The sequence below is a fragment of the Parasteatoda tepidariorum genome, chromosome 1, assembly GCF_982258835.1.
Source record: "Parasteatoda tepidariorum strain Cologne lab strain chromosome 1, Ptep-v5.0, whole genome shotgun sequence".
In the NCBI taxonomy this organism is placed as follows: domain Eukaryota; kingdom Metazoa; phylum Arthropoda; class Arachnida; order Araneae; family Theridiidae; genus Parasteatoda; species Parasteatoda tepidariorum.
Genome location: NC_141755.1, coordinates 72,950,099 through 72,966,622, shown reverse-complemented (window position 1 = coordinate 72,966,622; position 16,524 = coordinate 72,950,099). Strand labels below are relative to the sequence as shown.

General features: G+C 28.4%; 1 protein-coding gene across 2 annotated transcripts in view; it reads right to left on the bottom strand.

Annotated features, from left to right (window-relative positions):
- The window catches only part of tnc (tenectin), a 118,206-nt gene that overhangs the window by 47,323 nt on the left and 54,359 nt on the right, over nt 1-16,524 (bottom strand). For both annotated transcript variants that reach the window (XM_087166577.1, XM_087166574.1), the window contains exons 2-4: nt 15,236-15,341; nt 1,715-1,759; nt 317-511 (exon numbers count right to left, since the gene is read on the bottom strand). In XM_087166577.1, coding sequence (XP_087022703.1) covers nt 317-511; nt 1,715-1,759; nt 15,236-15,320 — 325 coding nt within the window. In that variant the 5' untranslated portion in view covers nt 15,321-15,341. The remainder of the gene's footprint in view (nt 1-316; nt 512-1,714; nt 1,760-15,235; nt 15,342-16,524) is intronic.

Genomic DNA, 16,524 nt, shown 5'->3' with positions numbered 1-16,524 from the left:
GATTTGGAATGAGTTTTTAATACAAATTGGCTCAAGATATAGGATAATGGGATTTTTTTAAAATTTATGTGTCAGTATTGTAAAGTTATAACAAACTTACGTTCAATGGTATATAATATCAAAGTAAAAAATGCTAGTTTCAATAAAACAACAAGAGACCAGTAGTAATAATATGAAACAGTGTTAACAGTGATGACAAAGTAGTAGCCGTAGTAATATCAAATCAAAAAAAGTACTAACAGTTGTGATATCAAAGTAATATTAGTGATAAAAGCAAAGTAATAACAGCAGAGTACATAGCAAGTTTTAACCTTACCTTCAGGGCACCAAAATTGTGGGCAACATTCGCCTACGTGCCTCTCCATTCTACAGTCTTCTCCTAGTGGTTTGACGTAGGGGCATATCCTTAGATAGCACATTAGCGTATTTCCTAGGCACGTGCAATTCAGACATGGCTCGTTTGTCATTATTTCTTCTCCACTTGGATATAGCTTATTCATATAATAACAGCCTGGAAATTAAAAACAATAGTTATTATTTTAACTGCATTTAATTTACATTATTTGTTACTACTGCATTAGTTTTTAAGCACTTAAGCATCCAAATAGAGTCTCGGTGCTGCCATCTAGTGTGGCAGAAACTAGACGTCAAAATTAACTTGGCCATCGGTATCTCACCCATTGTGGTGGTCCTGAAAGAGTGGATACCACCTAGGAGAACGCACTAGATCTGCTCATCGGGAAGACTGATTGTGCAGCTCATTGGAAATAAAAAAAAACATTTGTTTTTAAAACTTAAACTATACAGATATAGAATAAATGTTCTGATATGGATGTACCCATAATTAATCTGTCATAAAACTGACATTAAGAATATAGTATACAGTAGGCGAATTCAAAAATTCAGAATTCTGACCCATAAGGTATAGGGGTTAGCCGGAATCTGGGAAATAGGGTCCCCATAGTTTGGTAAGGAGAACGATCCAAAGTTTGGACTCCTTAATGTTAACTTTATTTCCTGTATATTTCACCACGTCTCTAGAACTTTTTAAGCGAATATAATTTTTATATAATTTTAATTTTCGGATCCTCGGTTCATACGAAAAGTTTTCTTATATTTAATATTAGAATTTTGGTTTTCGGGAATCATATTGAACTAAATTCAACTCTTTTAGAAGAGAAAGATTGGATTTATTTTTCCTACCAATAATTACTTATATAATCACTACAATTTGCACTCTATTTAATTGCAAATTCATCATTAAAGTATCTAGTACCACATCGTCGTGATAAATATTGAAATCTTCGTAAGTGAATAGTTTAATTAGTTTACTATTAAATTAGCTTTCTCTCTAATTGTCTCTAACATGCACGTACAATTATTTGTCTATAGAGAGAAAATAATTGTATGTGCTTGTTTAGTATAAAGAGATTTTTCACTTTTTAACATTGTGCACTTTTTTTTTCATTCAAGTTCATTTCTAATTTTTTAAAGAAGTAAAATTATTTTGGACATGAATTGAAACCATCATTAATCATTTTTAATTAAAAATTTTAAAACTCTTTTTTAGTTTTGTTACCCAATAAATGATAAAGAAGTGATCCTTTCCTAATTGATAAACCATTTTGCTTAAAACCTATTTCAATTTTGATTGAATTATTAGCTATTTTGTTGTCCTTTGACTTATGTAAGAAAATGATTGCAAAAAGCTTACCTCTATCACTATGGCTTAAATTGACAGGAACTTCCTCATATGGTGCTGCAAGGAAAAAAAATTTCAGTACATTACTACAAACAAAAAGTCCCTAAAGCAATATAAATTTAAAATGATTGTTTGTTGCTAGTTGATTTAAATTATTATACATTCAATTCTTGATGAATTTTTTGTGATTTATCTAAAAACTAGTTTCGAAAAAACTCTTAAATTGTAAAAAGTTCCTGATCAAATCACGAAAAAAAAAATTATATATATATATATATATATATATATATATATATATATATATATATATATATATATATATATATATATATATATATATATATATATATATATACTGGCGCCTTGAGTGCTGAATCCGTAAAATTTTTATAGTAATATTTATTCAATTAACATGATTCAGTGATTTTACAGTAAATATTACATAAAAGAAATACAGTACATCAAACTTTTCGTTCTGCAAAATTTTACGATAAAAATGTATTTTACAGTAAAAATTACTAGCACCTCGAGTACCGGAATTTACAGTGTAACGTGAAAAATAATACAAAGATACAATTTCTATTTACTGCATTTCAGCGTGAGATATTTTGTAAGCATAAGATTTTGTTTAATTTAAAAAAAAAGAAACTATATCACGTCTGGTAGGCTCGAAATTAAAAGAAGAAGATAAGAAATAAAAATGAATAAGTGTTTAAACTTAACGTTAAATTAATGAAGTATGAATAAATGAGTAAGTTAACTGAGTTATAGACTGATTTTTAGAATAAAGGTGAGATAAATTTAATTTTTGATTAATTAAAGGAATAAAAAAATGAGCGAAGGAATAATAAATAAAAAGGAGCAAGACAATTACATTAAATGATAATGAAGAAAATAAACTGATGAAAAAATGAATTATTAAGATTAAAGTATTGAATGAGTAAGATTATTGATTAATTTAATGAATGAGGAAGACAATAGGAGTTATTATTTTATGTATGGGTTAAATGGTGAAATCAGTGAAAGAGAAAATTATCTATTTAAGTTCATGAATGCAATAAATTAATTACAGAGTGAGAAAAAAACGACTAATTGTATAATGAGTGATAAATTGGGTAAAACAAATAACTTTATTTACTTTATAAAACGCAATAACAGTTCTATTTGTTTCTTTAATTCCATTCATCTGCAAAATAATGTCTTAATGCCCCCCCCCCAAAAAAAAAATACAAAAAACTATGAATTAATGCATAAAAAGAAATACAAAGTATCACGATGCGAAATAACTTTACAATAAAATTATAAAAAACTATTAACTACCTTTGAAAATAATTAACTACTTAAGAAATCTCCTCAACTAAAAATGAATTAACGTAATTTTCTTTTCTCTGTGAGGGAAAGGAAAAACTACCTCCTAATCGCACGAAAATTAACGTTTAATAGCATTTGAATTTGAAAGTGAAAGGCATAATTTTCATACAAAATTAGACACAATAGATCGTGAAAGACAATGATAAAGGATATAAAGCTCATCTTTTTATAATTTCAACCCTCCCAGTCAAATGTTATTGACCCTTTATAATTTAAGATCATCATTAACTTTTATGCTTAAAGCTAACACAAACTCATCAAGTTCGGAGCTTGTTGGTTGACCTCCTTAACCTTGACATAGTTAATAGTTTTGCATAAAAAAAAAAGTCAAAAAGACCCTTTATTACTTTCCCCAGTCAAGCTTTTTTTTCAAAGAAACATTGTTGATATTGTATTGAGAAAGAAAATAAAACACACACACGTGATCTTTGACCGCCACACGTGGTCAAAACCTTGACTCTGTAATTTCAGTTTGTTTCTTTTTATCGGTAGTGACTAATTGAGTCGATGATGATAAAATTAAGACGTGACCAATTATGTGTCATCACTTAATTTCAAATCAACATTGCAATAACTTTTGTCTGTGGGAAGGGATCTATGAATGAAACAGGTGTGTTTTCAAAGACCGATTTTTGAATTAATTATAGATAACTTAAATCAGTGTTTCGATGTAACTAAAAATTATAAACACGTTTATTATTCTTAGTTATATAGTAATACTGATTTGAGTTGAGCTATCTATTGGAAAAACTTTTCACTTTGCTATCTAGTTTTGAAGGGAAACCTTGTTACACATTAAACTTCTATTTTAATTTCTATTTCACAATATTTTTGAACAGATTTTTTACATTTTAAGACAATATTTTTTGTCGCATGTGAAGCTAAAAAACTTTCATGCATCACAATTTAAAATAATGAATTTTGTACTTTTTTTCATCACTAGTGATTGTACTTGTAGCTGTACCAAAACAATCGTCTGTTTCTTTTAACTGGCTGGTTGAGCCGCGATGGCTCAGGAGATAGAGCGCTCGCCTTCCAGTGAGGCGAACCGGGTTCGAATCCCTGTCGATACGAATTCCGCATCCGGTTTGCAGTTACCACAGTGCTGATGTGAAATATCCTCAGTGGTAGACGGATCATGGGTTAGAGTTCCCTTGCCGTCAGGCTAGCCGTGGGAGGTTCTCGTGGTCTTCCTCTCCATGTAAGGCAAATGCGGGTTAGTTCCATTCCGAGTTAGTTCCTCCACGATGACAAATTTCTCCCAATACTCGCTCCAGGAGTTCCCTTGTCTTCTGGATTGCGTTCAAAATTACAAGGCTACGGAGTTGAATGTTAGCAGTCGTAAACCCATAAAATTGGGTCGGTTGTTCAACGATGGTTATAAAATATAAAATATGAACTGGCTGGTTGATAGGAATTCTGTACTTGGCTCGCACTGACCACAGTGCTGACGCAAAATATCCTCAGAGGAAGACAGATCATGGGTTAGAGTCCCCTTCCAGTCAGGCCAAGTCCTGGGCTATATGGTTAAGGGTTTTGTATGACCTAGGTACATGCTCAGGGATTGGAGGAAAGAAGAAAAAAAAGTCATCTTCCAGTCATGCTAACCTGGAGAAGTTTTCAGGGTTTTCCTCTCCATTGAGGTATTCTATCAAAAAGTCCAGAAGGTCAACTTCTCCCAATACTTAATCCTGTGAGCGCTAAGCGCTACAACTAATACTATAAGACCTCAATTATGTGCTTAAACTTTTTTTCTTCCATTTTACTTAATATTGAAGTAACTTATTCCTGCACTGGTTTTTAGCACTAATGATGGTACTTGTAGTTATACGAAAACCATGGCTTGTTTCTGTTAACTATACATTATTCATGCTTACATGATTTTCTAATTTATTTTATATTGAAATAACGTATTCCTGAAGTTTTTTTTCCGCACTCTTGATTGCGCTTGTTATACCGAAACCATCATTTGTTTTTGTTAATTACATAATCTGTTCTTATATATATATATTACTGTAAAAATTACGGTATACAGTTTGTACGGATGCTGCTCGCAAAATGCCATTACGTTTTTCCGTAATTCGATATAGACTTTTTTATTTAGTGCAATTCTGTTTTAATCAGACCCGAATCATTACACACAACACACATTTTACACAAAATAAAGAATAAAAAAGTTCAAACTACACCAAGCAACCAGGTTTCACAAATTAAACCTCGTTTAACCCTTACTAAGGCTCACTTTGTGTCAATAAACAGTCACCCTTCCTGCTTGCAACGAATCGTCAGGATTGAGCATCGCCTGATACTTTGTAGTTTGTAATACCTATAATCACCGTCGAATTGCATCATGCCATCTCATGGCGTTGAATCTCGCCTAATAGCCCGGGTCCGAACCTATCGATCTTGTTGTTTTCAACCGTAAATCTTTTCTCTAAACTCTCTCAATGGAATAATAACATTCCAAACTTCCTTTTTTTTCTGGAACATTAATACCTAGTATGGGTGACATTGAACTTGAATTGAAACTGTGTAGATTACATTCTTATTTTTTTTACCTCGAAATTAGGTATCTATTTTTTTTCTTTTCGTTATGTTTAGAATGCGAGGACGTTGAACTGCGGCAGAGGTCGTTAAGATTTCTCGCGGCAAAATGAGCAACATAATATCATTTCTCCAGATCCGCCCTCCATAACTTCTACAAATTTTCCGGTATTAGATCTTACCAATCATTGATACATAAATCACTGTGCTAAGGGTCAGGAAGTCAGTAATTCTAACGCTGAACTAAAGCGCTTTAAGGTATAATCTTAAGATTTGTAACATTCGAAAATGCCGAAGATTAATCTCACGCATTATGGCGAATATCGTGAAAGAAACTTGTACAAATTATTTTTTATAATATTAGTAAGAGTTTTATATGCGTAATATTTAAATATGCAATTAAAACTCTCTACAGCTAGTTTTCTAAATGTAAAAAACGCGCCGGACAAACCCTTCAATTTCCAAGCTTTCTTCCTTTCTACAGAAGTGTTTTATTTCATGCCTTTTACAAGTGGAAAAGGTAGCATGCATTTTTGCATGAAATTTCTTTTCGCTTGCAAAATTTAGAAATCTTGGTAAATTACTATGTCTTAATTACTATGGTAAATTACTATGTCCTATGGTAAATTACTATGGTATTACTATGTCTTGGTAAATTACTATGTCCTAATTATGAAATGGTAAATTACTATGTCTTTTTAATCCTGCTCTAGATTTCCCGCTCACCAATTAATTAGTACGTTTTTGTGTTTGTTTATGTCAGAAAGTAGTCAAGTCCACGCAATATTTAATTCAACTATAACAATGACGATAGACTCTGCTTTTATTCGCCCTAAAATGATTGAAACTTATACTGTAATCAGATAATGAGTTCCAGTTGAAGTTTGACCAATCTAGGTAGTCGGTAAGTGGTCAAACTTTTGATTTCAAGATAGGAATCTTTACTAACAAATAGTCACATAATAAGCGAGTGAAACGAAATGCGGTAAATTATAAAGCTGGCAACTACAATCGTGCAAAATAACATGGGAATGTCATAGGTGGTAAAAACGTAATTCTGACTTTCGCACACAGCTGAGGCGAATTTATGCAGTGGTCAAAGATAAGTGGTCAAAATTTTGATTTCAAGATTGGTACCTTTATTAACAAATAGTGACATAATAAGCGGTTTTAACAAAATGCGGTAAATTATAAAGCTGACAACTATCATCGTGCAAAATAACATGGGAATGTCATAGGTGGTAAAAAGGTAATGCTGACTTTCGCAGGAATTTATGCAGTGGTCAAAATTTTGATTTCAAGATTGGTACCATTATTAACAAATAGTCACATAATAAGCGGCTTTAACAAAATGCGGTAAATTATAAAGCTGGCAACTATCATTGTGCAAAATAACATGGGAATGTCATAGGTGATAAAAAGGTAATACTGACTTTTGCAAACAATTGAGACGAATTTATGCAATGGTCAAAGGTAAGTGGTCAAAATTTTGATTTCAAGATTGTACCAATATTAACAAATAGTCACATAATAAGCGGTTTTAACAAAATGCGGTAAATTATAAAGCTGGCAACTATCATCGTGCAACCATCATATGGGAATGTTATAGCTGGTAAAAACGTAATACTGACTTTCGCAGACAAGTGAGACGAATTTATGATGAGTTTACCATAGGATCATGTTCGTAACACATTAAAATTCTTCCTTTTTTTTAAAAAAGAATAAATAAATATTCTCCTTCCTGTCAAAATATTGAACTTTCCACCTGTATAGACAAAAGCAAAAACTAATGCTATTTACGTTTTATTTGCATGCTGCATTGATACTGCTTGTCGTATACTTTCAATCAGTGTGTAAACTGCTTCATAAATTAAGCTTTAAAGCTTTTTAAGGCTTTCTGGAATGAGAAAGAAATAGAATTTTTACGATCGCGCAATAAAGGAGAGGCATTCAAATTTGTTTAAGAACTTTTTTTTTCCTGTACTCACGTGACCTCAAGCGGTCAAAAGTCATAAAAAGACGCAGTGCCTGGTCTTCACAATACACCTGAGGTTATTATTTTTTCTTAAACGGGAAACATAAATTAAAAAGAAACATTAATTCTTTTAAAAAATAAATTTCCTAATTTCACGTGGTACACTGTAAAAAATTCCGGATCAAATTGCTGAACAAAAATGGTGCACCCTAAGTGCAGCTACTTTTTACCGTAAAATCCACTTTTTTCTTAAAATTTCATGGAACAAAAAAAATCTCATATACCGTAATTTTAACTGTAATACTTACTGTAAAATCTCGGAATCATTGTAATTCAATAAATATTACTGTAAAAATTACGGTATAAAATTTTACAGTACAAATTTATATCACGGGTGTTTCACTCAGGATGCCAGTAATTTTTGCAGTTAATTGGTCCAGAATGTTTTTACAATGTAACTGTGAAGTTTCTTTTCCAAGGAAAGAAATTGCTATTAAATGGGAAGCTTTATGCTTATATAAAAAGTTATAGACATATAATAATGGTGAAAAAAAATATGGGTAATGTTTTTTTTTCAATTAAAGTGTAACAAAGCACACTGTTTAAAAAAGATATGGTAAGGTACAACAAGTAAGCATTGAATAAAAATGAGAAATTAATAATTTGTCCTTTGTTTCATAAACAAAAGTAGATAAAAAGTATAGCACGATATAAGTTTTAAACCAGCAACAATTTCTTTTTACAGAATTCACTAATCTAAAATTATATTTTATTTATAGTGTAAATAACTGAGAATGTTTTTTTTCGATACAATGAAATTGGAAATATATCGCTTTGTTCTTGATTTCAAAATTTGAAAGTATTGTTTTACGTAGATTTTTTAAACAATATTATTAAATGTTAAAATGCAAAACTTTTTTAGGACAAATTTTCAAAGTTTTTATAATAATAAGCAAACAAATATAAAAAAAAATATTAGCTTGAAATAATTATAGATTTGTTTCTAACAAACTATGCTAAACTCAATTAGAATTAATAAGTTGTTTCAAACACTTTTTACTAAAGGCTATTAGTTCTAAGTTGTATGAAGAAATTTTTGTTAAAAACTAATAACATACAAGTTGTTTTAAGCAATGTTTGTTTAAAGCAATATCTAAAATGCTTCAAATATTACTTGTTATAAAGCAATTATATCAATATTGTTTCAAATAATCTTCGTTAAAGTTAATTTGATCTAAGTTGCTTCAAATGAACTTAGTTATTAATAATGGCGCAAAAGTTTTTCAAACAATGTTTATTTTAAGAAAAAAAAACTGCTTAATGCATATAAGACTATTCAAATATAAATTTAAACATATTTACATGCTCAAAACTGCTACAGCTAAGTTGTATTAATTTATCTCTGTTAAATCAGTAGATCTAAGGTGTTTGAAACTAACATTGTTAGGTATAATTAGATCAAAGTTTTTTCAAACTTCTTTGTTCCAAATAAAACGTTCATAATATTTTGACATCTTTTAAATAAAAGATTTTAACTGAAAATAAATGAAGAAATTGATTGAATGAAAGATTTCTGTTAAAAGTAACATTTAATGGCTTTAAATATCATTATTCAAAGAGCTCAAAAAGTTTAAAATTCCTCTTGTTAAAAGTCATTATATTATGCTTACATTTGTTACAAAGTAGTAGTATTTACTCATTTAATTGCTAAAAATTTTTCTTGGTATTCTAGAACAAACTAATAATTTCAAACAGCAACTAATTTACTGTAACAATTTGACTATCATTTCAAAACCACTATAAAACAGATTAAAAAATAATAATTTAAAAGTATAATATTATGAGCAATAAATAAATTTGCTACATTCAGAAAAATATATTATTATACATTTTTCTGATTTTTTATATTATATATATATATATATATATATATATATATATATATATATATATATATATATATATATATATATATATATATATATATATATATATATATATATATATATATATATATATATATATATATATATATATATATATATATATATATATATATATATATATATATATATATATATATATATATATATATATATATATATATATATATATATATATATATATATATATATATATATATATATATATATATATATATATATATATATATATATATATTAGTGATATGTTGTTTATTAGTGTATAATTTATATAAAATATAAGTCATTGATTGCTCAAATATGATATTACAAACGGATTATTTACTTTATCAGTTTCTTTAAATTAGAATGATCGCCATTGGAACAGTGTGATAGGTTGAAAAAGCTTTAATTTTTAATTAGTAGTTACTGAGTAAAAATTCAAAGAAGATCCAAGTATATCACATATTTACCGGACAATGACCTGCGGAATTTTTCCACTGACGCATACAATATTTTTAAAAGTCCTGTCATTATTATTTTTTTTGCTGAAAATATAATTTTCTGTTTACAAGTCAGAAGTTTAACAACTGTTGCCAAAGTATTAATAAGAAAATATAATTCTAAACTTTTGCCAGAGCGGCAGTCAAGAAAGTAGAAGATAATTTGAACCAAGAAAAAAGCTATTTTTTTCCACTCCTGTTACTGCAATTTATGAATGAGTAAGTTTATTCTAAACATCATTATTCAAAATGAATAGTTAAATGACTTCCGCCTACAATAGTGACAGCTTTCTTTCAAAGTAACGTGTGAAAAAGTGTCAAAAACCATTCATCCGTATTTAAATATCGGAGAGCAACATTCCCAAGAAACATTCTCCTTTTTCCAAACGATGAATTTTTTTACTACGCAGATTTTTTTTTTCATTCATAAGAGTTGAAATGAAGAAATCATTATCGTCTGCAAAAATATTTCTGGCATCCGTTGAAAATGACGAACTTTTTAAGTGTGAAGTCAAAGAATGTATAGAAAATTGCAGGGTACAGTTTCAAATAAATATTTTGTAAACGGAAATGGGAGCATTAGTGACAAGGATAGCACATGCGTGAACAGTGGTTGTCATAATAGATACCTTACAGAATAAAATCGTTTCTTTTATTCCGAAGGAAAGGTGAATATGACTGTCGCATGCATGTGGTTAATTGGGGATAGTTTAACAGTTACTTTTCCGTTGCTTCCTGAAAAAATAACAGTTAAAAATATCAAATATAAGTATTTTTTAAACAAAATTCTCTTAGGTGCTTATTATTAATTAAAACGATTGCTATCATTCAGAAACGTTTCCGAATTGACAGTATTTGTCTAAATTTTTTTTTTAATTTAACCAAGTTTTTGTGAAGAAAAAAATCTATGAACCAAAAGAATTACAATACAAAAGCTCAGTTTTCCCTTTTCATTGAAAAAAAACTTCTTCAAAAGCAAAAAGAATTTAAAAATTAGTAATTTTTTTTCGGAAAAAATAATTTAATATCGATTTTCAATATAAACATTGCAGGAGCAATTAGTTTTTTCGAATAAATTCAACTCAACAAATGATTTGGAAAAGTTTTAAATTTTTTAATTCCAAAAACAAACAATTGATATACTAAAATTGTCTTACGAAATTCAAAGTATTTCTTCTTCGAATAGAGAAATGAGGTGTAAAGTGCTGTTACTTTAATAAAGAAGAGCATTTATTTTAGAAGTACAGAAGAAGAACATTTGTTAGTTGAGAAAAACAATATATAAAATATAACTATAAGTGTTATTTTAACCTTTGTTTAAGGTCCTGATTATTTGTTAAATTTTGAAAATAGGGAATTTATTCAAATTTGTTAAATTTTGAAAAAGTCCATACACTGAGAAAAAAAAAGTATGGTCAAAACTGCCGGAATATGGTAAAATTTACCATGTTTCTGGCTCTATGGGTAATTTTTACCAAAGCGCTTTGGTAATGATTTTGGGAAAATTAACAATAAAATATTGCTTTATAATTTGAGATCAAATTTAATAAATATGGTAAAATTTGGTAATTTTGTCATGACACCTTATAGCATGGCATGAAATCCATTGATTTGGCTAAAATTACGCTTCAGTTTTGCATTTTTTACTAAATGTTTGGTGATAAGAACTATAATTTTGAAAACCGAAATTTCAAAAAAAAAAAAACGAACGACAAATGTACCAAAATAATGTTTTTTTATATACTATACATTTTGGTTTTATTAATTGAAATGTTTTTTTTTTTTGACCCAGAAATGTTCTTACTATATCGTACGGTAATTTTACAAAATATCTTTTTACTCCGTGTCTAAATTGTTAAGTTCGTAGCGAAATTATTTTTAAGCATGCTCTCATACAAATGCTATTAAAATTAGTTAAGTAAAAATTGTTTCAAAATCCGTATTGAGCAAACGATGTTAAGTTAATGTTGCAATATTTTAAAAGCGGTATTAAATAGATGATTACGTATCACTGCATTTTAAAACAGAGTTTAAAATGTTTATATTTACACATAAGTAACATGTAGTTGTTACATTTTCAAGTACAATGGGTAAAAAAATTTAAATATTTTTAGAGCTAACTGCTAGAAAATATTTGCGATAGTACTCACAAACTGTTGACCGCAAACGCATATCTTTATAAGGAATTTTATTAATTTTTTAAAACTATTAAGAAGCAAAAATAAATCTCTTCTCTTTCCCTTATTACATCACGTAGAATAACAATTTTCTTTTTTATTACGAACTAACAGTAGAGTGATTAGAAACAATGTTTATTCTTTACTTTCTTCACAAAATTCTTAGAAAATGTAATTAACTTAATCTCAATGAACTTCAAAGAAACCTGTTTATTGTTTTTTATTGCTGCTTCTGCCTGACTGCTTCAGAATTTTAATAAAGTGCAATGGCATCATTCATAATTAAAAAAATTAACCACCTTATTCGGCATATATTATGACGACAGGAGTTTTCCTAACTTCTCTGAAACTAATAAGTTAGAATAAATAATGCTTAAAAAATAAAGTGCCTAAAAAATGAGGAAAAAGCTATATTTAAGATTTTTCAAGATTCATTTTAGGTCATAATTTTACTAGCCGTTATATTAACAAATCCATGAAAATGAATTTGCTATCCTTTAAAATATAGAGTTTTTAAATAGCGAATAATTTATTTTAGTATTACGTAATAGCAATATCAAAATTTTTAGTACTAAAATTTTAAATAATAAAAATTTTAATTTTAATAATAATCATTACTACTTATTTATAAAGATTCTGACAAAACCAATCTCCAGATATATTCGACTATCAGATATCAGACTATTTTAATACTTAAACCACATATTTTCTTTCGCACTTGATTTGCTCTGATTCTCTGATTCGCTGATTTTATGTGCTCATCCATTAATTCCCCGTTTCTTTAACCCACCGTTTTTCATTCTCTTTTTGTCCACTCACTCGATTAAAAATCAACGTTCGGCTAAGAATCGCTCTATTCATTAAAAAAATATTACATAGCGAACGCTATTAAATAGCGATAGATTATATACTACAAAACTAATTACGATTTTATTAATCTATAATGATAATAAAAATCTCAACAATCTGTAATTTTATTGTGATCAGAAAATGAGAAAGAAAGATTTAAAAAAAAAAATCCTCTGAATCTATTAAAGTCTTCGCGTCTGATTTTTAACTAATTGGCAGGCATCATTTTTGCCCGGTGGCTGCGTGTTTGTCACACCTTTTGTTATACATCAAATTAAATCGTTTTTATCAAACAAAAACAAAAAAGGAAATGCAAATGAATTGCTAAATAAAAAAATACAATCATAAAAAAATGCAATCATAAAAAAATGCAGTGCATAAAAGAATGATGATTAATTTAGAAAATATATACTCACTTCATAGTGACTTCAATATTGTTTTGTTCATTTTTAAGTAAATTATATTAAGCAATTTAGTCAATTATTTGCTTTTGTGTTATCAAATCCTTTTGACTGCTGGTTTAACAACAAAAAAACATGCTTCTTCTTTCACTGAAGTGCTTCTTTGAATTTTCACAATACTAATCAAAATCTTTTAACAGTATCTTTTTTAAGAAGTGAAATAAAACTTTAAAATATGACGGCACCATTTTTTTGACAATTGCTTCCAACATGAAAACTATACAATGATTTTATTTATTTATAATTATTTAGTCCAACGTTTTGCGTCCAAGATTAAAATTGCATTTATTTCTTTAATATTGTGCCGTTTTTTCAAGTTAAAATTTTTATAAAATGCATCTTCATTTTTAATTTTTATTTTTAATTTCTTTATTTTTAATTGCAATTTCGATATAAAATAAAAATCTGAATCAAATGGAAAAAAATAATCATTGTAAATTTAAGTTTAGACGTAACTTTGCGAAAGATCAGAATCAAATCTATACTTCAAAATAATGAATAAATAAAATTAATTTATGATAATAAAATTATTATTAATTTCTGAAAATTACATTCGTAATTTTTTATAATTTACAGCCTCAATTTCTTTCGCCACTTGCACTCTGTGATTTTCTTATACTTATAACTCATAGAAAATTAGACAAAATTCTTTATTTTAAAGAAATGTTTCAGAAACAATTTGGTTGGGTATGAAAAGGTTAACGGTGTGAACATTAGTGTTCGAGTAATTCTATGTCAAAAAGTTTTTTCTTTGCCCTGCATAATTCTGCTTAGTGAAAACTGAGAGCAGAAAAATTAGGATATTCTACAGCTCCGCTCTCTTATGTCCGTAAATGTGCAACATATCTGAAAAGAAATGCGTAAGCAGTTCTGGAGTTAGACAAGAGTTAGTTAGGAAAAGGCAAAGCCCACTAGTTACTGAAAATATGTAAAAATGGTTTATAATGATTGCTTGTCAGTAGTAATGGTTGATTGTAACGGTTGATTGATGGATGAAAACATGTAAGATGTGGTAATAAGATATTCAATGTCATATTTAATTTTAATGTAGTTTTGAGAAAAAAAGGCTTAGAATTTAACTTTTGATCATAAGTAATTGATTAAATAAACCGTGAAATATTTTTGTGGTTTTCTTTTGTATGCGATTTTTTAACGGATCCAAAATATTTTCACGTCACTGATTTCAAATTTGCAATCGATTTTCTCTCTCTGAACCTCAGCATTTTTTAAATGACAATTTTCGTCCATTTTTTGTTGGAATATGCAAGTTTAAAAACGTTATGTACAACAGGGAGTCGCAAAACTTTTGGAAAATTAGAGCATATCATCATAATTAAAATTGTATAGGAATCCATGTCCAAAATATCGTCATACGCAGCTAGGGGCGCTTTCTAATTATTAATTGTTTATTCGTGTGCTAATGAAAAGGTCATTATAGAGAAGGGCCCCTAGTGACGTACAACGACATTTCCGAGCATAGATTCCTATACACTTTTTATCCCGATAATTCAACATAACATTCACGTGACACCAGTATATTTAAACTACATTTCAACAAAACATTTCGACAAATGCCGATTAAAAATGGCATTTAAAAAAATCTGGAGACTTAGGAGAAAAACTGATATAAGACTTAAAAAATTAGAGAAGATCATGTATTTGTATAAATGCGAAAAAAATTTGTTCCACAGTATTATTGATAAAATATTAAAAGAATGAAAAAAAACATACCTGCTTTGGTTGATTGGATGACTAATATATAAGTGACTGCCAGTGCCAGAAAAGGACCCATTTTATTGGGCAGCAAATAGCCCATTCTGGGCAATCGAAAAGATGTCTGCAATCAAAATAAAAAAAGATTCAAATAAATTTGTTTGCCAATAACAAAATATCACACAAAATTACATTGCTTTCACAAAGAACACAAGGCAAGTTGGTTGATATATACTGTTAAAAATTCCGATCCATACTTCAGGGCAATTTTTTCCGCAAAATCCATTTTTACCATAAAGTTTTACAAAAAAAAATCTGATATACCGTAATTTTATATACAAAAATATTTACTGGAAAATCACCGTAATTGAATATATTTTATGAATATACGGATATTCTACGGAGTCTGCACTCAAGGTGGCAGTACTTTTTTCGTAATTTAGTCAGGAGTTTTATTTACAGTGAGTAGTATGTTTTCGCTTTAGTTGTTCAATCATATAACAGGAAATCGTAATACACTGGAAAATCTGGACTAATTTATTTTAGCAAAGAATAAATCCATCTTTACCATAAAGTCTATTAATTCACTTTTAAAGACCATAAATCCATGTTTTAAGTCCGTGTACGTGTTTAAAATCTATAAGTCCTTTTTTACCATAAAGTCTTACGATACAAAAAAAATCTGATATACCTGATATCTAATATGATACTGATAAAATCTCATATACTGTAAATTATAAAACACTGGAAAACATGCAATAATTTATTTTCTCATAGAATAAGTTCATTTTTACCATGAAGTCCATTAATCCATTTGTTTAAAGTCTATAAATGCATTTCACCATAAAGTCTTACGGAACAAAAAATCCGATATAGCGTAATTTTTACAGTAATATTTGCTGTAAAATCGCTGAATTACTGTAAAGGAAAATACTTTACGGATACTACACTCAGGACGCCAGTACTTTTCACGGTTATTTTATGTGGAACTTTTTACAGCTTGCAGCAAAATTTCGTGTCATTTATTCATTCTGGTAACTGTAAATTTCAAAACATTGGAAAATTTGGACTATTTTTTTCCCTAAAATAAGTTACACATAAGAGAAATCTTATTCTGTAATGTTAAGAATATTTAAAAACGCTTTAGGTACAAAATTAAGTATACTAATTATAACGCAAAGTATCTTTTTTCAGTTAAAAGTATAAAAAATATTAGTGTTACTAACTTTTCTCGTAGTGAGCGTATTTCTAAATGTTTTCACAGTCATAAGTATTTCAGTAATTTTTAGTTAAAGTAATTTTTATAT